This window comes from Aotus nancymaae, unplaced genomic scaffold, assembly GCF_030222135.1.
Source record: "Aotus nancymaae isolate 86718 unplaced genomic scaffold, 86718_ANA_hifiasm-v0.15.2.pri h1tg000067l, whole genome shotgun sequence".
Lineage (NCBI taxonomy): Eukaryota > Metazoa > Chordata > Mammalia > Primates > Aotidae > Aotus > Aotus nancymaae.
This window is the reverse complement of record NW_026988482.1, coordinates 27,576,668-27,602,912: the sequence shown is the minus strand read 5'-3', so window position 1 is coordinate 27,602,912 and position 26,245 is coordinate 27,576,668. Positions and strand designations below refer to the sequence as shown.

At 38.5% G+C, this 26,245-nt stretch overlaps 1 protein-coding gene across 4 annotated transcripts in view; it reads left to right on the top strand.

Annotated features, from left to right (window-relative positions):
* Positions 1-26,245, top strand: part of SFMBT1 (Scm like with four mbt domains 1) — a 143,231-nt gene that overhangs the window by 91,161 nt on the left and 25,825 nt on the right. For all 4 annotated transcript variants that reach the window (XM_021671636.2, XM_021671640.2, XM_021671637.2 and 1 more), the window contains 7 exons: positions 6,188-6,428; positions 15,351-15,439; positions 17,923-18,169; positions 19,200-19,294; positions 20,112-20,213; positions 21,806-21,956; positions 24,209-24,291. In XM_021671636.2, coding sequence (XP_021527311.2) covers positions 6,188-6,428; positions 15,351-15,439; positions 17,923-18,169; positions 19,200-19,294; positions 20,112-20,213; positions 21,806-21,956; positions 24,209-24,291 — 1,008 coding nt within the window. The remainder of the gene's footprint in view (positions 1-6,187; positions 6,429-15,350; positions 15,440-17,922; positions 18,170-19,199; positions 19,295-20,111; positions 20,214-21,805; positions 21,957-24,208; positions 24,292-26,245) is intronic.

Below are 26,245 nucleotides of genomic sequence, written 5' to 3'. Positions count from 1 at the left end.
GGTGCAGTCACCAAAAAAAAAAAGACCTGAATCTGAGGGTGGAACAGCAGACATTTAGATAAAAGAAAAACCCTCTGGCAAATGAGCCTATACCCTAAATACTAGATGATACTAGAGGAATTTGAAGCCTGTGGTGCACTTGTGAATGTACTGTAGCAACAATAAAATCCAAATCCAGCTTCATGCCTGACTAGATTGACCTAACTTTCTCTCTCAAACTAAAGGTCTAAGAAAAGAAGAAACATGCCCATTTCTAGGCATAAATACTATTTGCCTCAGTCTTGACTATTCTAAACATCATGTCTGGCTTCCAACCAAATATTATGGGGCACATAAAGAAGCAAGAGACAAACAGCAAACTGTCAAAAGACAATGCAATCAACAGAACCAGACTCATATAACCCAGATGTCAGAATTTTAAACAACGGTGATTAATATGTTAAAAGCTCTAGCGGAATAGGTGGAGAACATGCATGAACAGAAAAGGAATTACAGCAGAGATGAAAGCTATTAGAAAAAATGAAATACAAGTAATAAAAATGAAAAATGCGATAACAAAGTTGAATACCTTTGGCAGGCTCACCAGTAGATTTGACACAGCTGAGGAAAGGATCCGTGAACTTGAAGACAGATCAATAGAAATTGCCCATATTGAAACACAAAGAGAAAAAAGAGTGGGAATTTAAAAAAGACCAGAGCAACCAACAGTGTGAGATAATATCAAAAAGTATAATATGTTTATAATTGGAATCTCAGAAGGAAAAAGGAGAGTGAGGAAAAGACATTTGATAAGACAGACAATTTTCAAAAGAAAGAAAGATGCTATACCATAGATCCAAGAAACTCGGAGAATGCAAACAGAATAATTGCTAAACAAATAAAACCCACCCAGATACATCATATTCAGACTACTGAGAACCAATGAGAAAGAGGAAAATTCTTTTCAGATACTATGCAACCTAGATCGTGGAGTAAGATTTTTAAGATGTTGAAAGACAACTTAACCCGGAATTCTATATCTAGCAAAAATTTCATCCAAAAGTGAAGGAGAAATAAAGACTTTTTAAAGGAAAACAGAAAGTAAGGGAATTCATTACCAGGAGACCTGCACTACAAAAAACAGTAAAGAAACTTCTTAAGACAGAAGGAATTTGATATAAGACAGAAACTTGAATCTACACAAAGAATTATGGGAGTGGTATAAATGTAGGTAGATACAAAGTTCATTATTTTAAATTTCACTATCTCTAAAAGATAACTTTGAAGCAAAACTAGTAGAAATTTGCTGTGTGTTTATAGCATGTGTAACTATAATAACAAATGATGGGATAGAGGATTGGGAGTATCTAGTTCTAAGATCTTTACACAACATGTGATGTGGTAAAATGTCTTTGTAAGTAGACTGCAATTAAAGATGCATATTGAAAACCTTTTGGCAGCCATTAAATTGAAAAAAATTATTGTAAAATATACATAAAATTTGCCATTTTAACAATTTTTAAAAAACAATCATTTATTTTTATAGACAGGGTCTTATAAAAATAAGACCCTACCCAGGCTGGAATGTAGTGGTGCAATCATAGCTCACTGTAACCTTGAACTCCTAGACTCAAGCAATTCTCCCACCCCAGTATCCTGAGCAGATAGGGCTACAGGTATGGTGGTCTTTGCCTGGCTAATTTTTGTATTTTTTAGAGAGATAGGATCTCACTGTGCTGCCCAGGCTGGTCTCGAACTCTTGGGCTCAAGCAGTCCTCCTGCATGGACCTCCCAATGTGCTGCAATTACAAGTGTGATCCCTCATTTAATAATTTTTAAGTGCACAGTTCAGTGGCATTAAGTACATTTACAATGTTGTACATCCATCAGCAGAACATTTTCCATCATCTCAAATAGAAACTGTGTATACTAACTTTCTATTCTGTCCTCCCCTGATGCCCTGGTAACCTCTATTCTTCTTTCTGTGTACCTCACATAAGAATCGTGTAATATTTGTCCTTTTTTGTCTATCTTATTTAACTTAACACGGTGCTCTTAACATAACTTGCTTTCAGTTTTCTTTTTAGTGGTTACCTTTGAGTTTGCAGTATGAATTTACAGCTACTCCAAGTCCTCTTTCAGGTAACACTATACCACTTCACAGGTAGTGCAAATAGCTTATACGAATTCCTCGCTCGTGTCCCTTATAAATTCCTGTCATTCATAAGTTTAGAAGCTTTAATGTTCATAAGCTATAATCACCAAATACTTTGTTCCCATTATTATTTTGAGCAAGCTGTTATCTGATAGTTCAATTAGGATAAGAAAAATTAAACTGAGTACAGTGGCTTGTGCCTGTAATCCCAGAACTTTGGGAGGCCAAGGTGAGAAGATCACTTGAGCCCAGGAGTTCAAGACAAGCCTGATTAACATAGTGAGACCCTGTATCTACAAAAAAATTTAAAAATTAGCTGGGCGTGGTGGCATGTACTTGTAGTCCCAGCTACTCAAGAGTCTGAGGTAGGAGGATCGCTTGACTCCCAGAGGCTGAGGTTGCAGTGAGCTATGATTGTGCCACTGCACTCCATCCTGGGCGACAGTAGATTCTTTCTCAAAAAAAAAAAAGAATAAGAAAAATTAAAGATTTCATTTACCTTCTTTGATTTCTTTTCTAATGCGCTTCCTTTCTTTATGTAGGTCTGAGTTTCTGACTAATACTGTTTTCCTTCTTTGTAAAGAATTTCTTGGGCTGGGCACAGTGGCTCCTGCCTGTAATCCCAGCACTTTGGGAGGCCATGGTGAGTGGATCACTTGAGGTCAGAAGTTCGAGACCAGCCTGGCCAGCATGGTGAAACCCTTTCTTTACTAAAAATACAAAAATTGACCAGGTGCAGTGGTCCACATCTGTAATCCCAGCACTTTTGAAGGCCGAGGCGGGCGGATTGCCTGAGGTCAGGAGTTTGAGACCAGTCTGACCAACATGGAGAAAACCCATCTCTACTAAAAAATACAAAATTAGCCAGGTGTGGTGACATGCATCTGTAATCCCAGCTACTCGGGAAGACTGAAGCAGGTCAATTGCTTGAACTCGGAAGGCGGAGGTTGCAGTGAGCCGAGATCGTGCCATTGTACTCCAGCCTGGGCAACAAGAGTGAAATTCCATCTCAAAAAAAAAAATTTAATACTTCTTGCAAGGCGAGAATCCCTTAATTTTTGTTTGAGTCTTTGCTTTAAATGCCTTTAATATTTCACTCCTCTCTGTTCTTACTTGCGTGGTTTCTGAGGAAGGGAAAAAAAGAGTGTTAGAGAAGGATTTTTTTTTTAATGCAAAAGAAAACCTTTAACTGTCTTCTTCTTTTTCTTTCATTTAGTTCCAACAGTTTGGTTGTTATCTATTAGAGAAATTCATGTATGTATGTACCAAGAGACAAGCAAAAATGTTTATGGCATCATTATTTGTAGCTTTCCAAAACTGTGAACTGGCCAAATACCTAGTAACTAGTAGAAGTGGAATGAATAAATTGTGACATATTTATATAGTGGAATACTACACAGTAGTGAAAAATAAATTACTGTTACATGCAACAGCATGAATAAATCTCATAAGTAATGTTTGACAAGAGAAACTCCACTCAAGAAGTATTCACATTTTGTAATTTCATTAAGATAGTGTGGAAACATAGTCGATATTGAGCCATAGTGTTCAGGACAGTGGTTACCTCTTAGGATAGAACAGGTGGTGACTAGCAGGGGAAGACTTTTTACACAGAATGTGGGACTTTCCCTTCGCTCTCTCCAGGATTCCCCTCACATTTTCCAGTGGTTGTGGTTGCCATATTGCATTTATTTGTCATGTCTTCATAGTCTCCTCTGGTGTATGACAGTTCCTCGTTCTTTCTTTGTCCTTCTTGGACTTGACACTTTTGAAGAGCCTGTATTACATGTCAGTTTTGTGAAATATTCCTCAATTTGGATTTGTTTTTTCTTATGATTGGATTTAATTTGTGCAGATTTTTGGCAATAACATTAGAGAATGATGTAGTTATCTTGTATGAAATCAGGGATACATGATATTGATGCTAACTTTGATTGGTTAGTTATGTGCCATTTACCAGATTTTTTCACTGTAATGTTGCTGTTTTCCCCTTTGAAGTTAATAAGAATCTTACTGGGAGAACCTTTGAGATTTTGCAAATATCCTGTTTTTCATCATAGTATATTCTATATCAGTAATTCTTGCCTGCAATGTTTATCTCTGTGGTGTTTGTCTAATAGTGATTTTCTATTTCCATCTTTTTTTCCAATATCTATTAACTGGTTTCCTACTCTAAGGAAGAACTGTCCCCTCTCCCCTATTTATTTATATCACTGTAGACTCAGGGATACTTATTTAAATCTATTAGTTTTAATGCTTTACTCTTACTATTTATTTTATTGCTCAAATTGTCCCAGATGTAGCCAGTGAGATCCTCCTAGTTGTCTTGTATGTTCCTTCAACATACTCCCATAATTTTTTGATCATTTCCTTATTTTCTGGCATCACAAGATATTCCAGCCTCTAATTGTGTTTTTCCTTTTCCAGAATTGGAATAAGTTATTTTTCCCTGAAGCCCTTGGTTTTTTTTTTTTTTATTGGAAGATGGTATTTAGAAATCAAAATTTGGGCCAGATGCAGTGGTTCATGACTGTAATCTCAGCACTTTGAGAGGCCAAGGTGGACAGATTGCTTGAGGTCAGGAGTTTGAGACCAGCCTGGGCAACATGGCAAAACCCCGTCTCTACAAAAAACACAAAAATTAGCCAGGCATGGTGGCACACACCTGTGGTCTCAGCTACTCAGGAGGCTGAGGTGGAAGGATGGCTTGAGGTTGCAGTGAGCTGAGATCACGCCATTGCACTCCAGCCTGGGCAACCAGAGCAAAACACTGTCTCAAAAAAAAAAAAAAAAAAAAAAAAAGGGCTGGGCATGGTGGTTCATGCCTGTAAGCTCAGCACTTTGAGAGGCCAAGGCTGGTGGATCACGAGGGAGGTCAGGAGTTCGACACCAGCCTGACCAACGTGGTGAAACCCTGTCTCTACCAAAAATACAAAAATTAGCTGGGCATGGTAGTGCATTCCTGTAATCCCAGCTACTCAGGAGGCTGAGGCAGAAGAATTGCTTGAACCTGGGAGGCAGAGGTTGCAGTGAGCCAAGATCTCACACCACTGCACTCCAGCCTGGGCAACAGAACGAGACTCCATCTCAGAAAAAGAAAAAAGAGATCAAAATTCGGACACTAAATTTGTTTATTCTACTGGATATCATTATTTGTAGTTCCTCTCAGTTCGCAGAGTTGGGAATACATGTGTATGGTTGTCTCCATCTCTGTTATTCATTCATTTCTCCATCCATCCATCCATCCATCCGTCCATCCATCCATCCATCCATCCATCCATCCATCCGCCTGTCTGTATGTCTATCTCTCTCTACCTATCTACCAATAAATCATGTCCTTATTCAGATACATCTGATTCCAGTCCAACACCACAGGTTCCCTTTGCTTATTTGTTACTTCTTTCTCCTATTGTGAGAAGCTTGACTCTTATTATTCACAGTATATTTATTTAATGTTAGTATACACATAAAATATTAATAGTTCTACATTTGCTAACCCAGACCTTTGTGACCATATAATGTTTCATCTAAATTAGAACAGTTTTGAGAGGGAAAGGGAGCATGTTATTATTATTCAAGAATAATTGGTAGAAACACAGACTTTTAGGGAAACTGGGAAATACGGCTCCCTGTATATGGTACATATTGTACTAATTTATTATCATTACAGTTTATTTTTGTCTTTTCACTTATCTAGCTTTATGAATTTCTTGTTGAGTGATGCAGAAATTATTCTTGAAAACAATGTGTTGAAAGCTATTAATATGGTGACTAGTAATTTATATCCTTAATAGGAAGCATTTTCTATAATCATAATAGACTGCTTTGGTGAAAATACTGAATTCCTTTATTGTCAGACGGAACAGAGCAGCATTGCTATTCATTTGTTTTGTCTGGGTTACTTCTGTGAGTTAGAATTGAAATTTCTCAGGTTTCCCTTGAGATTTTATTGCATTTAGTGCTTCAGAATTCTAAGTCTTAAAAAAGAACATTAGTTAAAGAAATACTCATTTAAGCTACTTGTCTGGTGCTTAATAACATTTCCCTGTTAAGGTGGACACACGTTTGCAAAATGGATTTGCTCCTGGGATGAAGCTGGAGGTGGCTGTGAGAACAGATCCTGAAACCTACTGGGTTGCTACCATCATTACTACCTGTGAGCAGTTGCTCCTTCTCCGCTATGATGGCTATGGGGAAGATCGGAGAGCAGATTTCTGGTGTGACATCAGGAAAGCTGATCTCTACCCCATTGGGTGGTGTGAGCAGAATAAGAAGACCCTCGAAGCCCCAGAAGGTAATAAAATACTTCCTATCAAGATGTGACTTGAAAAAATAGGAAGCAAGAAAACAACAACAACAAAAAAAGATGTGACATGATTTACTGTAAGAAAATTTGGATTGTCCACAGTCTTGATGCTATCAGTCTCTCGAGCATATAGGTTTACACAGCTTTTCTAGGTTAGCATTTTGAGTAAAAATATTTATAAGGAATAATACACATTTCCCTGTCTTTTGAAATTATTTTATTTGCTCCATAAAGCCTCAGGTTTTTATGATGCTCATCGGGAACACCAGCTGCTTATCATCCTTTCAGACTATGAGGTTCTCTGAGTTTGAGATTTGTAGGTCTGGTTGTTTTTAAGCCCATTGGGCCAGACTGATATGCTGTTGATTTTTTTCTGTTTTTATTGTCCTCTCTCCTCATACCCTCAAGCAATATGGTAACTAGGAACTCTTAAAATGAACCAACTCAAGCACCATTTCAGAAGGAATAGAAACCAAATTAAGCAGAAGAGAGACAAAGGCAAAAGAAAGAGAAGGGTAAGATAAATGTGGGGAAAGATAAGAAGACTGCACATTTAAGAAAATACCTGAGTTGGCTGGGCGAGATGGCTCACGTCTGTAATCCCAGAACTTTAGGAGACTGAGGCCAATGGACCACATGAGGTCAGGAGTTTGAGACCAACCTGGCTAACATGGCAAAACCCCCTCTCTACTAAAAATACAAAAAAATTTAACCGGGCATGGTGGCCCACACCTGTAATCCTAGCACTTTTGGAGGCTGAGGCAGGCAGATCACGAGCTCAAGGGATCGAGACCAGCACCAGCCTGACCAACATGGTGAAACCCTATCTCTACCAGGAATATAAAAATTACCTGGGTATGGTGGTGTGCGCCTGTAGTCCCAGCTACTTGGGAGGCAGAGGTTACAGCGAACCGAGATCACACCACTGTACTCCAGTCTGGGGCACAGAGCAAGACTGTCTCAAAAAAAAAAATTCCCTGACTTTTGGTATTTTTCTTTTAATTTCTTACTTTGATATAATTTCAGATTTATCAAAAAGTTATGAGAATAATATGGAAAATTATTGGAGACTCTCTGCCAAGTTTCTCCAAATGTTGATGTTGACATATATTACGTTTACTTTATCTTGTCTCCACTGCTTACGTATGTTCTTTTAATTAACCATGTGAGAGTCAGTTTTAGACATGATGCCTTTTTATTCAAAAATACTGTATGTATTTCTAAAAACAAGGTATTCATGTTACAGTAAAATATGAAAATCAGGAAATTAACTTTGCTACAGATAGTATTGAGTTTAATCTACAGATAGTATTCAATTAATCTACAGATTATATTTGGTTTTTAAAAAGGGAACATTTTTTAATAAACATGGTCTTATCTTTATATCACTTTCTAGTATTTTTATTTTTTTCAGGCAGGGTCTTGCTATATCACCCAGGCTGGTCTCCAGTTCTTGGGCTCAAGTGATTATCCTGCCTCAGCCTCTCAAATACCTCGCACCACAGCATGAGCCATCGTGCCTGGCCCTTACTCAGTTTTTACCAGCTGTTCCAATAACATTTAAAATAATTCTATTCTACTTTATTTTTTTGAGACAGGGTCTCTCTCTGTCACCCAGGCTGGAGTGCAGTGGCGTGATCCTAGCTCACTGTGGCCTTGAACTCCTGGGCTCAAGTGATTCTCCCACCTCAGTCCCACCCAGTAGCTGGGTCTACAGGTGTATGTCAGCACAATCAGCTAATTTTTAAACTTTGTTTTTTGTAGAGACAGAGTTTCACTGTGTTGCCCAGGCCAGTCTTGAACTCCTGGCCTTAAGTATTCCTTCTTCCCAAGTGTTGGGGTTACAGGCATGAACCACCGCACTTGGCCCAATAACTTTTTTTTGTTTGTTTGTTTTGAGACAGAGTCTTGCTCTGTCGCCCAGGCTGGAGTGCAGTGGCGCAATCTCAGCTCACTGCAACCTCTATCTCCCGGGTTCAAGCAATTCTCTTGCCTCAGCCTCTCAAGTAGCTGGGATTATAGGCACTCACCACCCCGCCCAGCCAATTTTTTGCATTTTTACTAGAGACAGGGTTTTGCCATGTTGGCCAGGCTGGTCTCAAACTCCTGATCTCAGGTGATCTGCCTGCCTCCACCTTCCAAAGTACTGGGATTACAGGCGTGAGCCACTGCACCTGGCTAATAACATTTTTTTAACTAAAGAAAAATCCCAGATCATGCGTTACATTCAGTTGTCATGTCTCATAAGTTTCCTATAATATGGAACAGTTCCTCAGGCTTTCCTCTTTTATGACTTTGATATTTCGAAAGGTACAGGCCAGTTTTCCCAGTGTTCATTCTATCCTGGTCCCAATAATGTTCACTATGGTCTGTTTCTTTTCCTGGTCCAAGATTCCTATCCAGAATCACATTGCATTTAGTTGTAATGTCTCTCTAGTTTTCTTAACCTTTCTCTATCTTTTTTGAACTTGACATTTTTGAAGAGTACAGCCCAGTCGTTCTGTCAGATTTCCCACAATTTGGGCTGATGCTTCCTTACATTCAGGTTGTTCACTTTTGGTAGGAAAAATGCAAAAGCTGTGCCATTCCATTGCATGATATCAGAAGATACATGCTAATGATTTTTCTTATTACTGGTAAAATTAACTTCAATTAGGTTCATATACACCAGGTTTTTTCATTGTAAAGGTATTATTTTATGCTTTTTAGTAAGTGTCTCTTTGGAAGATACTTGGAGATTATAAACTATCCCATTACTCTTCATACTTTCACCCACTATTTTTAGTATCCATTCATAAATTTTGTCTGAAACAATTATTACAATAATTACCAAGTGATGTTTTTAAAAATTTCTTCTACATTTCTTAATTGGCTTTCTACTATAGAGAGAGCTTCCCCCTTTCCACCATTTATATGTGTATGTGTATATTTAGTTATGTATACCAATGTACACTCATGATTCTGATTTTATTTAATGGGTTATAATCCTTTACTGTCATTATTTCTTTTGACGCTAAAACTGTCCTAGATTTGGTGAGTGGGTACCCCTTCAGGCTGGCTACTCTGTTCTTTTAATATGTCCTTATTATTCTTTGAGCAGTTTCTTATTTTTTGGCTCAAGCATTTTCCTGTCTCATCCCTGAAATCAGCCATTTCCCCAAGAAGTCTTTTCTTTTAGTGAAGAATAGTATTCAGAAATGAAGATCTGAGTGTTAGGGTTCTGGGATGTCTGTGGGCTTCTCCTTTGTGAAAGTTTTTTACTTTGTGAGAAACAATAAAAGAGGGAGCTCTAGAGACCTGAAGCCACCTGGCCTACCATCTCATCCTAAGTATGTAGCAAAATGCATCTCATTTAAATGTAAACAACAGAAAAGGGTTTCAGTTGAATCTCATACAAGATTATTATAGTGAAAAAAGAATAGAAACGACCACAGAAGAGGTGAACATTGTGTCAGCTAGAAACATTTCAAAATAAGCTAACAGAAAAGTAGTAATAATAGAAACAGTGAAAAAACTGTAAATTTATAAACATTCAGAAATGAAAGGATTGGAAAAGGGAAGATGTGAAAAGAGAAAGAGTAGAACTTAGGCAAGAACTGAAAATAAAAGAATATTGGAAACGAAGACTAGGTTAAAATGAACGCAGGAATGAATCAGAACCATGGATACTGTCAGAAGAGAAAATATTTTTAAAAAAGGGAAGAAATTTTAAGATAAAAAGCAAACAGAAAGAAAAAGGACTTGAGAAACACCTTATACAGCTAGGTAAAAATGATTTAACATATCTGAAGCAGAAGTCCTTGAAGAAGAAAACTGAAGCAATGAAACAGTAAAATAATATAAACTATAATTTTGGTAAACTTTATTTGTTTGTTTGTTGAGACAGAGTGCAGTGGTTTGATCTTGGCTTATTGCAACCTCTTTTCCCAGGTTTAAGCAGTTCTCCCTTAGCCTCCCGAGTGACTGGGACTACAGGCACATGCCACCACGCCCAGCTAATTTTTGTATTTTTTTAGTAGAGAGGGGGTTTCACCATGTTGGCCAGGCTGGTCTTAAACTCCTGACCTCAAGTAATATGCCTGCCTGAGCCTCCCAAAGTGCTGGGATTACAGGTGTAATCCAGCTACCATGCCGGACCATAATTCAGGTAAACCTTGCAGAACTAAAGGAGGACTTGTAATACATACTGAGAGGGATTACTATGTGTGTAGGAAAGTCAGATGAGGGCAGCTACATCAAAATGTGTTCTAATGAAAGTAATGAACTTTAAAGCAAAAATTAATAGCTTGGCTATTTAGGAAAAAAAGACCAAGTCTCTTATAAAGGAAGGAAAATAAGATTTTAATCAGAGTTATTAATAATGGTTTATGCCAAAAGACAATGGAATGTAATATATTTAAGAAATTTAATGAAAGAAAATACGAGACAAGGATTTCATATCTAGCCAAGCTGAACTTCAGATATAACGGCTGTATGCAAACTGTTTTGAACAGGTAAGGAGTCAAGTAATACTGTTTCCATGAGCCCTTCCTAAGGAGTCCACTAGGGAATGAGCTTCAGACAACCAAATTAATGAGATAATATTAGCATGTGAAATGGTAGTGAAATGTCAAATACATGTATCAAATATATGTATAACTATAGAACTTAAACTAAATGATGGTTGAAAGGGAGATGCTATGGTATATAATATTTATATGCCATATACATGCTCTGAAAATGTAGTTACAGTATTACTATAAAAAATATGGGACAAGAATAAGGAAAATGTGAATAATAGTAAAAGCCCACTCATTGTCTTTAAAAAAAAAAAACAGCTTTATTGCCATGTAATTTTACTATTTAACTTTTAAGTATTAACTGGGAGTAAAAGGATATTACCTGAAATGAGATGCTCCAGGAGAGGAAACAAAGGGCTTATAGCTAACTTCAGTATTGTTTATAGAAGCAACAACAACAAAATAGAAAGTAGTCCAAAAATAGAGAGGACTAAAAGTGTTATTAAAGTAATCAGTAGCACAAAAATATGAACCTTTCTATGTGCCAAAAGAGACTTAGAAAGAGAAACTATAGGCCGGGCGGGGTGGCTCATGCCTGTAATCCCAGCACTTTGGGAGGCTGAGGCGGACTGATCACAAGGTTGGGAGATTGAGACCATCCTGGCCGACATGGAGAAACCCCGTCTCTACTAAAAATACAAAAAATTAGCCAAGTGTGGTGGCATGCGCCTGTAGTCCTAGCTACTCTAGAGGCTGAGGCAGGAGAATCACTTGAATCTGGGAGGTGGAGGTTGCAGTGAGCCGAGATGACACCACTGGACTCAAGCCTGGGCAACAGAGTGAGACTCCATCTCAAAAAAAAAAAAAGAGAGAGAGAGAGAAACTATATGTTTCTACTACAGGATCGATCACATAGTAAAAAAAAAAAGCTACATACACACATATTATGTAACATTTAACAATATAATGAAATTGAGGCCATGCATATGAATAATATCAATAAGTGTTAATGGACTTACTCTTCTATTAGAAGTAAACAAATAAATTCAGATTGCCTTATAAAGCAAAATCCATTCTTTTTTTTTTTTTTTTTTCAAGATGGAGTTTCGCTCTTGTTACCCAGGATGGAGTGCAATGGCGCAATCTCGGCTCACCACAACCTCCACCTCCTGGGTTCAAGCAATTCTCCTGCCTCAGCCTCCCGAGTAGCTGGGACTACAGGCATGTACAACCACCATGCCCAGCTAATTTTTGTATTTTTTAGTAGAGACGGGGTTTCACCTTGTTGACCAGGATGGTCTCGATCTCTTGACCTCGTGATCCACCTGCCTCGGCCTCCCAAAGTGCTGGGATTATAGGCGTGAGCCACTGCGCCTGGCCCCATAAAATCCATTCTTGTCCTCTGTACAGGAGACGTACTTAAGCAGAGAGACTCTGAAAAGGTAAAAATAAAAGGTAGACAAGGTTGTACACACACATAACTGCCAATAGAAAAGATAGCTGACAAAGGTACTTTGTAAGAAAAGCAGCTATAGGCAGCAATAAACAGAAAGGAGGAGTGCTTACACACAACCAAGGAGTGGGCTATAGGATATGTTATCGTATGAAAAATGTGTACAGACTTGAGGAGGAAGAGAGTGGAAGGGTATGATGATATGAATGTGTGTGTATGTGAACTTATTTTTTTCAAAATAAATCATTTAGAAAAGTTATGGGAAAAGAAGGGAGTAAAATGAAGGAGATAGGGATAGAAGCTAAATTTTATGAAAATAACATTTTATTTTGTAGATTTGACTTTTTTTTTTCATGTTAAATGTGTAACTAGAAAGCAAAATTAAATGTTTAGAAAGCAGTTTCTTAAAAACAAAAACAAAATCAATGAAACCTAACTGTGTATGTAGTTTTTGGAATAACCACACAACGAGGAATTATTTCAGTGACTTTAAAATATAGTAAAATGTCAAAGTACATCCCCAGTTAGAGATACATACTCTAAGGATAACAATAACAAAAAAATGCAAAGAAAAACTCGTAACCTATTTTTAGTGATCATATGGTTGGTGGTAGATTGATGTTGTTACTTTGAAATAGTTGTTTGTATATTGTAGGCAAAGCAAATAAATGGTGAAATGTGTAATTGAGAACTAGGATTTTCAGCGTGATAGAAAGGAAATAGAGCTTAGATGGATGAGTTAAATAAAAGGACTATCTTTCTGAAATTGTTTTGGAAGTATCATGATGGAATTTATCCTGAAAAGAAGAAATGCATTAATTCTAGACACTGAAAAGGCCAAGAAACAACCCAGTGAAAATGAGCACTCCGGGTCTCTAAACACCATTTCCATGGAAATAAACTGGGGCTTCTTGCAGAAGTAGCTGAGTCTGAGTCCTGCACTGGGCCAGGCAATTTCCTAGGTGAGCCTGAAACATCTTGTCCTATCAAAAAGCAAAAAAGTTATCCGTGGCTCTTTACTAGTGTCATGCCAAAAGGACTTACAGCCAACCTGAAGGGACTGCCTCTGGTTGAAGAGTGCCAGTAAGGACAACAGCTGTAATGGCTTGAAGTGTATTTGTTTTAATGTATGTCTTCATAGTGAAATTTTGAAACAAAACCCTCATTAGTCACTCTTGGAAGATGCCTGTGAACCAACTGTTTTATTTTAAAGGGTGTTAAATATAGGGAAAGAGTAAAGACGATCAAGTATATGTTTGGCCTTCTTTCTGTGAACTCTACCTCAGTGTAATCAAATAGTTGATGAAGAAAAGTTTTTTCTTTATAGAAGTTCTTTGGTTAGTAAATTAAGAAGGAAAAATAGAATTAGAATATCACCATTTTGAGCCCCTAATGAATCAGTGCATCTATGTAGTGACCATTAAAAGCTGCTAGTGTCACAAAGGGAGAGACAGCCAGACTGTATGTGCCTCTTCATGTTCTTAATGGAAGGGTATCACTTATTCCACTTGTGAAGTATTCTTTTGTCCTCACCGCCCCCGCCCCAAAATCTAACCTGAATTTGATCAAGCCTCTAACTCTAAACACTGATTTATGGCAAATACAGGGAACAGTAGAACAACTGGTCACCACAGGGACACAACCAAGGAAATCAGACTCTAAAAAATATTCCACAGAGGACAAAGGCCAAGTCTCAACAAATGTGCAATAAAAAAAGAGAGAGTAGGGGCAAGGGAGGGGAGGAAGGAGAAGAAGGAGACATTTGCAATGTGTGCATCTCATTTGGATCCTGATTTAATCAAACAAATTGACAAAACCATTTATGAGACAATTGGGGAAATTTGAACACAGACTGGATATTTGATCTTAAGGAATTATTGTTAAATTTTTTTAAAGGTGTGATGATACTGTTATTGTAGTATTTTAAGAAAATATTTTCTGGCCGGGTGCAGTGGCTCATGCCTGTAATCCCAGCACTCTGGGAGGCTGAGGCAGGCAGATCATGAGGTCAGGTGTTCAAGACCAGCCTGGCCAAAATAGTGAAACCCCATCTCTACTAAAAGTACAAAAAATTAGCTGGGCATGGCGGTGGGTGCCTGTAATCGCAGCTACTTGGGAGGCTGAGGCAGGAGAATAGCTTGAACCCAGGAGGCAGAGTTTGCAGTGAGCTGAGATCACACTATCGCACTCCAGCCAGAGCGACAGTGGGAGACTCCATCTCAAAAAAAACAAAAAGAAAATATTTTCTTATAGAAATATGTACTGAAATATATATATGGATGAAATTATATGCTATCTGTTATTGGCTTCTAACTGATCTTTGGTTGGGCATGGGTGGAGTGTGCGGGTTTAAGCCTGGAATTGGCAAATTATCTGTAAAGGGCCAGATAGTAAATACTTTAGGCTTTACTAGTCATACAATCTCTGTCAAAGCTACTAAAACCCTACCTTTGTAGTGTGAAAGCAGCCATAGACAATATGTAAACAAATAGGTATGGCAATGCTCCAGTAAAACTTTATTTACAAAAATAGACAGCAGGCTGGATTAAGCCCACGGGTCGTAGTTTGTGACTCCTGGTTTCGATGAAACAGAATGGCTATGAGGTGACAGTTGTTGATGCCGGGCACATAGGATTCATTAGACCTTTTTTCTTTTTGTATGTTTGAAAATTTCCATCATAAAAAATAAAGTAAGTACCTTCTGGATGAAGTTATAGGAACAGGTAGTTGGGCCTGTTCTCTTTGTTTTGTATACAACTCAATAAACTAACCAGAAAGTAGCTCTATCTAGAGAAGCATTTTTGGTTTCATTTTATTTTTTCAAGCTCTCAAAGAAGCATGTGTTGGACTCTTAGATCTTAAAATGAGAAATACTTCTAAACCGTCTCCACTAGTTCAGTTTCCTTGCGTTCTGTTGGCTGGCATCTTGAGTAATCAATCATTTATTCCCTCCTCTAGGCATCAGAGATAAAGTATCTGACTGGGATGCATTTCTGCGGCAGACCTTGACAGGAGCATGTAGTCCTCCTGTTCCGCTGCTAGAGGGCGTGAGTATTACCACATGCCACATCGGCATGGAAAACCCATCTGATCTTTCAAAGAATCTTAAAATTGGTTGCTTATTTGCCACTCTGAAGCAAATAAACATTATTATTAGAGACATTTTACCCTGAGAGGTTGTTAAACTTTACCCTGAGAGGTTGCAAACTGGTGGCTTCCTTAGTGCCTAAATATTTTCTGAATTAATTGCTAACATATAGAAAATCTAATTTCCCAGGTTCTTTTACACAGGTGGAAAATGGGACCTTCCTAGGGCTTTTACTCTGAAACTGAGTAGGATTCGAATCTACTTCAGGGTAGACATTTGTAACTCCCACACCAGGTGACTGGAGACCTCCCCTACCCGCCATTTTTTTTTTTTTTTTTTTTTTTTTTGCTCAGAAGACATTGGACCTATTGTACTCCTGCCTTCCACCTGCTTTCAGCAGTCCTTTTAAATCAGTGTAGCTTTTGAGCTTGTTAGTGAATATAGATCTCTTGATTTATGAAATGGATTTATTTGGTTATGACATTTCTGAGTTGTATCTTGCTACTTTCTGTCATACTGTAAAATTCTTTGTGGCATATGTGAAATGCAATGTATGAAGGTTCCCATCCCTCTACATCCTTGCCAACACTTGTTATCTTTTTTGTTATACCTGACTTGGTATGAAATGACGTCTCATTTTGATTTACATTTCCCTAATGGCTGTTGATGTTGAGTGTGGTTTTTTGTGCTTATGGGCCATTTCTGTATCCTTTTTTGGAGACACTTCTTTGCCCATTTTTAAATTGGGTTGTCTTTTTATTGAGTTGAATGTATTATTATACATTCTGGATACAAGTACAGATTAGATACATAGTTTGAAAATATTTTTCCCATTCTGTGGCTTGTCTTTTTATTGTTTGCAGCATAAACATTTTTTATTTTGATGTAATCCAATTTATCTATTTTTTTCTTTTGTTGCTTGTGCTTTTTTATCATATCTAAGAAGGCTCTGCTTAACCCAAGGTCAAGAAGATTTACTCCTCTATTTTCTAAGAGTTTTATGGTTTTAGGCCTTACATTTACTTCTATGATCCATTCACATTCCCTTTTAAATTTGATTGGTGAATCCTCTATTTCAAACTAGTTTTTGTTTTTTATACTCTTGACTCATTTATTTATGCTTAGCCAGAGCCTGACATGTACTAAACACTCAGTAACATTTGAATGAATGAATGGATAAACTATTTTGCTCTGCATTGACCATGACTCTGCCATGCTGACTTTTACTCTGAATCTCTTCCTCCATTTGTTCATATGTTCTTTTGCATATCTGGATATATAAGTGTCATAGAGCAGTTTTTACTAGGAAAATATATAAGGTTGTGTATTAAAAATGATTAAGTGTTAACTTCATAGTGAATTTCTTTTCTTTATTGTAGTTTTTAATATACTTCTAGATAATGAGAGTTAAACTTTTCCTTTCCATCACTGTAATCAAAAGCTTTTACTGTGTTCATTTGAACATTGTTACGAAATGAATAAAAAACCAGAAACAACTGAAATACCATCTGTAGGTAACTGGATAAATAATTGCCCATTTGCAATGCAAAATATAATAAATATAAAACGTGGAAGATTTATATATGCTATTGTAGAAAGATACCTATCATGTACTAAGTGAAAAACAAATCAGAAACAGTATGCAGTGCTTTCATTTCTGAAAAATAGGAACAGACAGACTGGCAGAGGTGGATATTGACTTATATGTAGAAAAAGAGTGTATGCCAAAGTATTATTATGGTTCTTTTTTTGAGGTGAGATTATAGGGGACTTTGACTTTTGTCATGTTTGATTTTTTTTTTCTTTAATGATGATGATATTTTGATATTTGTGTGTTTTTCGTTGTTGTTTTTTCTTATGATGGAGTCTCACTCTGTTGCCTAGGCTGGAGTGCAATGACATGATCTTGGCCACGGGGTTCAAGTGATTCTCCTGCCTCAGCCTCCCAAGTAGCTGAGACTACAGGTGCCCACCACCATGCCCAGCTAATTTTTCTATTTTTAGTAGAGACGAGGTTTCACCATGTTGGCCAGGCTGGTTTGAACTCCTGACCTCAAGTGATCTGCCCACCTCAGCCTCCCAAAGTGCTGGGAGTGCAAGTGTGAGCCACCATGTCTGGCCCATATTTGTTTTATAATAGACAAAGTAATGATGATATTTTTTAAATTCTTACTGAATGAAACTACATAACATAGTCCTAGAGATAGAAATGTGTTAGAGTAATTTTACTGCATTATAGATAGATTTTCTTTAAGATAAACATTTTCATATCACCTAGAAATAATACTGTAAGAGGCTTGCATGATGGTAGACAATTTAATGTCAGTGGCTTTTGAATGGGTAAAAAATACCAAGGCTGGTTTGAGATCATTTAGAAGTTGGCTTTTCAAAAATATTATGTTAATTTCCCCTACTGAATTGTTTCACTTTTTAATCCTACAGCTCCGTAACGGGAGGAATCCTTTAGATCTCATTGCTCCAGGATCCAGATTAGAATGTCAGGCTTTCCAGGACTCTTTAAGCACTTGGATTGTTACTGTAGTAGAAAACATCGGGGGAAGGCTGAAGCTACGTTATGAAGGACTTGAGAGTTCTGACAATTATGAACATTGGTTGTATTACTTGGATCCATTTCTTCATCACGTTGGTTGGGCTGCTCAACAGGGATATGAGCTTCAACCCCCTTCAGGTGAAGAGTACTGGAACATTTATGTTAATGTCATTTTTCTTCTGTGACATTAACATGCTATGTTATTAATATCTATGAGGCTAAAAAAATATTCTTCATATTATGAAAACCTTTGTTCTCATAATAGAGCTATTAGAGAGTAGTTTATATGGAGTGGTTAAATAAATGCCTATTTTTCTTTTTTTTTGTTTTGTTTTGTTTTTCTGGGGTTTGTTTGTTTGAGACATAGAGTCTTGCTCTGTTGCCCAGACTGGAGTGCAATGTTGTGATCTTGGCTCACTGCAACCTCCACCCCCTGGGTTCAAGCAATTCTTGTGTCTCAGCTTCCCCAGTAGCTAGGATTACAGGTGCCCACCACCATGCCCGGCTAATTTTTGTATTTTTAGGAGAGACAAAATTTCACCATGTTGGCCAGGCTATTCTAGAATGCTTGACCTCAAGTGATCCATCCACCTTGGCCTCCAAAAGTACTGGGATTGCAGGCGGGAGCCACTGCACCTAGACAAGTGCCTATTTTTCTTTTGTTTTTATTGCTTTTATAATTTGCCACACATACTGATATACCTCAGAGACTTCTGTCCCAACCTATACTGACCCTTTACCAAGATAAAATAAAGAAAAAATTATTTAGGGATCATTTAGCTAGGTATATAGAAAATTGGGTCACAGCAAATTGTTGATTAAAAGAAATACCAATAATATTGGTGTTTCAGAAGTTACTGTTTACATCAATTTGCATTTATTATTATATGCCCCAATTTGGATGTTTTATTACAATTTTATGGATTCCAGCAATCGTTATGATCTTACTGTAGGTATTTTCATAAAACCAAGCTATCCAGGCTCTGTACAAAGCAAAGTACTGAAGTTAAGGTGCAAGTTGCTTGAGTGTAGAGGGATATAAGTGGGCTTGAACCATTTTCTAGTTCCAGTGGAAAGTGACTTTTTTAATTTATATGAATGCTTTCAGGACAAGTAAAAAGTTTAAGTTTTCTCATCATCTAAATCATGTTAACTTGTTTTATTAAAGCCATCAGACATCTAAAAAATGAAGCTGAGTGGCAAGAGATTTTGGCTAAAGTGAAAGAGGAAGAGGAAGAGCCATTACCATCTTACTTATTTAAGGTAAAAACCAAACATGTGGTAGATCGGTATTGTTCCCCTTACAGAAGAATAAAGCAGCTCAGGGAGGTGAAAGCATAAAGTTGCCCCTGCAATCGGTAAGAATGCTGTGGCGCCTCAAGGAGGAGGAGGGGTTAAGACTAGACTGATAATCATCCTTGATTTCTTCCAACAGTTGTCTGGATTTTCTCCCCAAGTTCTCCTAAAATAGTTTGAATCTTTTCTATCCTTAACTACATAGCCCTAACTTATAAAATAAATTTGTTTTTTCCTCCAGATATTTCTTGTCTTTGAATGTAGAGAGTAGAAGCACTTTCTGTGTTTTTGTTTTTGCCTGGATAGTTTTTTCCAGAGAAGAAAATTATATTGGCTGGTTTTACACATTAAAAAAAGAAGAAGGCCGGGCGCGGTGGCTCACGCCTGTAATCCCAGCACTTTGGGAGGCCGAGGCGGGTGGATCACGAGGTCAAGAGATCGAGACCATCCTGGTCAACATGGTGAAACCCCGTCTCTACTAAAGATACAAAAAATTAGCTGGGCACGGTGGCGCGTGCCTGTAATCCCAGCTACTCAGGAGGCTGAGGCAGGAGAATTGCCTGAACCCAGGAGGCAGAGGTTGCGGTGAACTGAGATCGCGCCATTGCACTCCAGCCTGGGTAACAAGAGCGGAAGTCCGTCTCAAAAAAAAAAAAAAGAAGAAAACTATAGGATTTACCAGAAGCTGGACAGTTCTATTAATCACAGTAGGATTCAGCTACATGTGAGTGTAAAATTTATACAGATCCTATATTTTCATCCCCTTTTGGTGTCTGCATTTCAGGACAAACAAGTTATTGGCATTCATACATTCTCTGTAAACATGAAATTGGAAGCTGTGGACCCCTGGTCTCCTTTTGCGATCTCTCCCGCTACAGTTGTTAAGGTAAAATGGGGATAACTCTGTTGGTAAAAATCCCTGTCAAGGTGACTGGTTTAGGAAATTGGTAGTGTTTTGATCTTTAAGCTGTATTAATCCAACCCATTTTTTCTTCTAAACTGTGCAGCTAGAATTACGTCTGTGCACATTTTGTATTTGTTCAGTTTGCTGTGGCCCATTCCTTCTTCAGAGTTTGGTAGCCCTAGCCAAAGCAGACTTGGGCCTGGGCACTAGACTAGTGGAGGGTGCATTCTTTGGGACAGGCCTAGCTGTATATAAGTAAAGGAGATTTAACTCCTTTAGGAGGCCAGGGTATCTATAAAGTTGGAGGCAGGCAGTGTCATCAGCATCTAACCAGATCAGAGCTTGTTGGAATGAGATGAGTGGGGATCACGCAATCAGTGTTAAAAGTTCTGGCACTGGACTGGCTGTAGCCATGTATTCCAGATTCAGATTTAATCTTTTAGAATAGTGACAGGAAGTAACCACAAGAACTGAGCAGGTTATCAAGGCCTTGCTCAGTCACTACAACAGAGGCATTGGTGAGAGAATTTCAGTTTCCAACTAGAGCAAAAGCACCTTTACTGAAAAGAGAAGCCAAGTTGAATGTGACTAGAGGAATAGTTGCTTGGATGCTAAATCATCTGACCTATTGAAATTTAAGTTTTCCCTGTCTTAGAAGAAGATTATTCTGAAAGCAAGGAGGGATTCTGAGCCTGCAAGTGGGGTCAGAAGGCCCTATCTAGAGTCTGAAGGGAGGGCTGGGAAGAAACCAGAGGAGGTTCATAAAGTTCTCTCTTTGGCATTTGAAACTGGGCTAGGATTTGAAAAACTAATACATAGTAGCATAAGCTTAAACTAAGCTCCTCACTAAGCTTAAACTATATTTTGTTTGGAGCCCACCTACATGGGTTTGGATTCAGGTTTTGCTTCTTCCTCGTTTTGTAATGCAGAGCAAGTTATTTAACCTCTGTTTGAAACTATTCTCCTTATCTGTGAAATGGAGTTGATAATGGTACTTGGGCCAGGTGTGGTGGCTCATGCCTGTAATTCAGCACTTTGGGAGGCTGAGGCAGGAGAATCACTTGAGGACAGGAGTTTGAGACTGGCCTGGGCAATATAGCAAGACCCTGTCTCAAAAAAAAATTTAAAAATTAGCTGGGTGTGGTGGTGCATGCCTGTTGTCCCAGCTATTCAGCGGGGGTGGCGGGGGGAGCGGGCTGAAGTGGGAGGATCAGCTGAGCCCAGGAAGTCAGGACTGCAGTGCTTCAGTGAGACCTGTTCATGCCACTGCACTCCAGCCTGGGTAACAGAGCAAGACTCTGTTTAAAAAAAAAAAAAAATTTATATATATATATGTATATAATGATACCCCATTAGATTGTTAAGATTAAAACTGAATTAATACATGAAAAGCATTTAATTAAAACAGTAATTATATGTTTATGTATTCTGTAACACAGAGCTAACATTTATGAAATGTTTAGTATTAATACCCAGCATGACTATGAGCTTTTGTAATGTGTTTGGCTGTGCCAAGGAAAAAGCACATATGTGTGTGTGCTTTTGTCTATTTCATCTGTTAATTACATGTATAGGTTTTTGATGAGAAGTACTTTCTGGTGGAAATGGATGACTTGCGACCTGAGAACCACGCCCGGCGATCCTTTGTGTGCCATGCCGACAGTCCTGGCATCTTCCCTGTGCAGTGGAGTCTGAAGAATGGCCTAAACATCAGCCCCCCTCCAGGTACACATTCGCTCTCTTCTGAGTTGTTACTTGAGAGCTTTTCCTTGAAATAAGACATGTCAGATGGCATTCCCTAAATCTTTTGTTCCTCTCCTCATGTCCCAACCTGTTCCAATGTTTTTAGGATCTGAGACAAGTATAAAGAAAGGTCTAGATTCCATATATTTACATATTTGAAAGTTATACATTGAGCTAAAGAACTGTTAAAGAGAGTGTGTTCTATCTATCCTCTGACATTGATATCTATGGCCTCATAACCCTCTAGAAGGCCGGGTTCCAACCTGGGTTCTGTGCTGGCTCCTTAGTCCCTTTTATGTCTGTTAGGGGTGGCAAAGGAGTGGGCTTGGATTCACAGTGAGCATTAGGGGGCTGGTTTTTGAGAAGAGGCCATAGACCCAGAGTTAGAGGTAGATTACTGATTATCTTTAGGTGTCTGGGCCTTATCATGGACGGGACTTTTTAGAGAGCTGTTTACGGTAAAGAGTAGGATTCAAGCAGTAGGTAGGAAAATAAAAGCTCATTTTCCTGATATTTGCAACTTTGCAAAATACAGTCTTTGATCCTTTAATCCAGGCTCTTAATTAATGGGTTAGTTGAGCGTCACTGAAATATGTAATATTTTTAAACTTAGAGAATCTAGAAGTGTTAGATGTTTATCTGATTTTTTTTTTTTTTTTTGAGACGGAGTTTCGCTCTTGTTACCCAGGCTGGAGTGCAATGGTGCGATTCAGGCAATTCTCCTGCCTCAGCCTCCTGAGTAGCTGGGATTACAGCCACGTGCCACCGTGCCCAGCTAATTTTTTTGTATTTTTAGTAGAGATGGGGTTTCACCATGTTGACCGGGATGGTCTCAATCTCTTGAGCTCGTGATCCACCTGCCTCGGCCTCCCAAAGTGCTGGGATTACAGGCGTGAGCCACTGTGCCCGGCCCCTGATTTTTTAATATTAGCAAATCAGATTATTTGATGGGCAGTCTATGTATATGTTATTAGTAGGTTTTCAGTAACGCATAGCATCACTTTCTAAATGGTGACTGCTGCAACAATGGGCTAGAGGTACTCTTTCTTGTTAACAAGGGTCATAAACTCAGAACCTTTTGTCTTTCATTCAGCCTTTATTCATCCAACAAACATTTATGTAATGTTTTCTATAACCCAGGCATTGACCTTGTCCCTGGGGAGAGTGACAAGCTTAGTGAATACAGCCCAGTCCCTTTAAGGAACAAATAGGGGAAGTATTAATAGAACTTCCTAGATTCTCCTCCATCAGTGATCACAGCAGATGAGTGCCTGGTTGAAGGGTGTGGTGTGAAACAGCCACAGAAGGAAGTTTTTGCTTTGCAGGAAGGCTCTGAATATCCCAAGTTCTTTACTCTGCTTGCCTCCTCTATGTGAAAAAGAAGAAAGAATTGTTAAAAATACTGAAGCTTTCAGTGTTATTATAGACAAGTCAACTGTGTCTTTGTAAACATAGAGGAGGTAATAGATTACGTAACTGAACATGGCAGAAAATGTACCGTCAGGAATTGAGGTGACGGCAAAGGGAGAACTTGGTGCCAGTCTCAGGTGGGCAGGAACTGTTAGGCTGTCAGAGGGCGTAGACTTGAGTAGCCTATTTTTTTTTTTTGCCCGTGAGACATTAAGCTCTCTGGAGGCTGAGAGCAACTCAGGCACAGTAGGCAGTTGGACCTCACTCAGCTCTTTGCATGCAGATGGTGCTGAGTCAGCAGCAGCTTGGAGATGCTTCCATCAAGAACCTTGGTAGACTTAAGTGGGGTGCTAAGCTTGTTTTTTCTGAAATAAACACATGATTCAGATTATATAAGCATTGATATTCTGTAATATATGCATCTGAAAATGACAAGAGCATTTGTATCAGTGATATCTGAGACACATTTCAGGAAATAGCTTTTTCAAGAAAAAGGTCTTTGTGTTTGCAGATTAACCAGTACTGTTTGCTGTCTCTTTTCCTTAAGAGCCTAAGTCACTTTAGAATTGACAGTAAGAGTGGATTTATATATACAAATCAAATCCAGTCATAACTGTCTTATTATTATTTTGGTAAATTACCAGCAATTATTCATATAAAATAGTGTTCAAAATAAATGCCTAGTTTGAAATTTGAAAATTTAAAATGATCGAAGTTGTCAAACTAGCAGCATTGGAAGTTGAGTGGACCTTTGGAGAGTGGTGAAGCCAGGCAAGCGTGTGCAGTGTGGTAATGTAAATCATTGTTCCTTTGTCCCCACCTAGGCTACCCAAGCCAGGACTTTGACTGGGCTGACTACCTCAAACAGTGTGGTGCTGAAGCTGCTCCCCAGAGGTGCTTCCCTCCGGTGAGGACCCCCACGGCTTCATGGCCACTGTGCGGGGCTGCAGGGACTACTGTGCTTCCCTTGCTTTCTTCCATGGTTACTCCTCTGAAGATAATCATCTCGCTCAATGCAGATGAGCACAGTGGTGATTGTAATCACATGGTCCAAAGGAAAATACGTTTACTGCAGACGTGAATCAGTTAGTTTGCTAATTAAGTTAGTTTTACATGTTTATTGATTTTATTTTTTTGTAGCTAAAATCGTGAATTTGAAAATGTATGATTATTTTTCATGATTCAGTAATAGGAGAAACTGTTGAAATATTAAGTGGAGAAAAATTGTTAAGCTTATTTAAAAATATTTCTTCTCAAAAAAAAATATATATTTCTTCTCTCCAAATAATACCTGCATGTGGTTTAAAAAGCCATGTAGCAGTAATAGGCTTAGAAGGTTAAAGAACAGTCCCCGCCCTACCCCTTTTCACACTCTTTCTTCCCAGAAGTAACTACTTCCTGTTCTCACTGTAATTCTGGTATTTGTATTTCTTCATTTTCAAAATAAAATGCCTCTATCTCTTCAGTCATTTATTTTAGATATGTCTATTGGTTTTAATTTAAAAACTTTGACTTTATTAAAACAAATTAAATTTACCCTGTCTTACGGTGCCAAGTCTATTGGTTGTATATTATGATAAATGAGAATTTAGCTATTTTTTATTACCTTTCCTGTCTGTCTTACCCAGTTCTTCCTCCTTTACAGTTATATTACAATTTTTGGTTAAGTATGAAATGAATTTTTACATTATATGCATTCAAATATTACTCACGGCTGAGTACTGCAGTGTTTTGTTTTGTTTTCAGACGGAGTCTTGCTCTCTCACCCAGGCTGGAGTGCAGTGGTGTGATCTTAGCTCACTATAACCTCTACCTCCTGGGTTCAAGCGATTCTCCTGGCCTCTGCCTTCCAAGTAGCTGGAATTACAGGTGCCAACCACCACACCCGCCTAATTTTCATTTTTATAGTAGAGATGAGGTTTCACCATGTTGGCCAGGCTGGTCTGGAACTCCTGACCTCAAGTGATCCACCCACCTTAGCCTCCCAAAATGCTGGGATTACAGGTGTGAACCACCACACCTGGCACTGCAGTATTTTATGCTTGTTTCTTTTTTTAAAAAAATTATCCTCAGTAATGATTGCCTTGTTTTTAATTTATTTAATTTTCTTTTATCTGTTGCTGTTTCTTTTCACACTTCCCAGTAGTCTCACATCAGGAAATTTGTCATTCCTGACACTTTTGTTAAAGAGACATCCCTCTTAGCACCCTCCACTCTTTGTCTCTCTGGATGGGTTGCTCTTTAGGCTTGCCATGTAGGGTTTTTTTTTTTTTTTTTTGAGACAGAGTTTTGCTCTTGACACCCAGGTTGGAGTACAGTGGTGCAATCTCAGCTCACTGCAACCTCCACCTTCCAGGTTCAATCAATTCTCCTGCCTCACCCTCCTGAGTAACTGGGATTATAGGCGTCCCCGACCATGCCTGGCTAATTTTTGTATTTTTAGTAGAGACGGGGTTTCACCATGTTGCCCAGGCTGATCTCAAACTCCTGACCTCAAGTAATCCACCCACCTCAGTCTCCCAAAGTGCTGGGATTACAAGTATGAGCTGCTGTGCCCGGCCTCACCATGTAGTTTTAATCTTGGAAATGCCCTTGTCACCCAGGGAATTGCCCACTCCCCTTTTGTATGATTTAGAGTCCCCTGTTTTGTAGAGCTCTCATGGCTTCTGCTTTCTTGGTTTGCTTCCTTGTTTTGATGGATCCCCATCTCTCAGTAGCTTCTTGTAACAGGGTACAAGGGAGGTAAATTTTTGTTGACACTGTGTATTTGAAAATGTCTTCACTCTACTAACTTGATTCACAGTTTGGCTCAATGTGGAAGTTATTTTACTTGAGAATTCTGAAAACATTGCTCAGTTGTT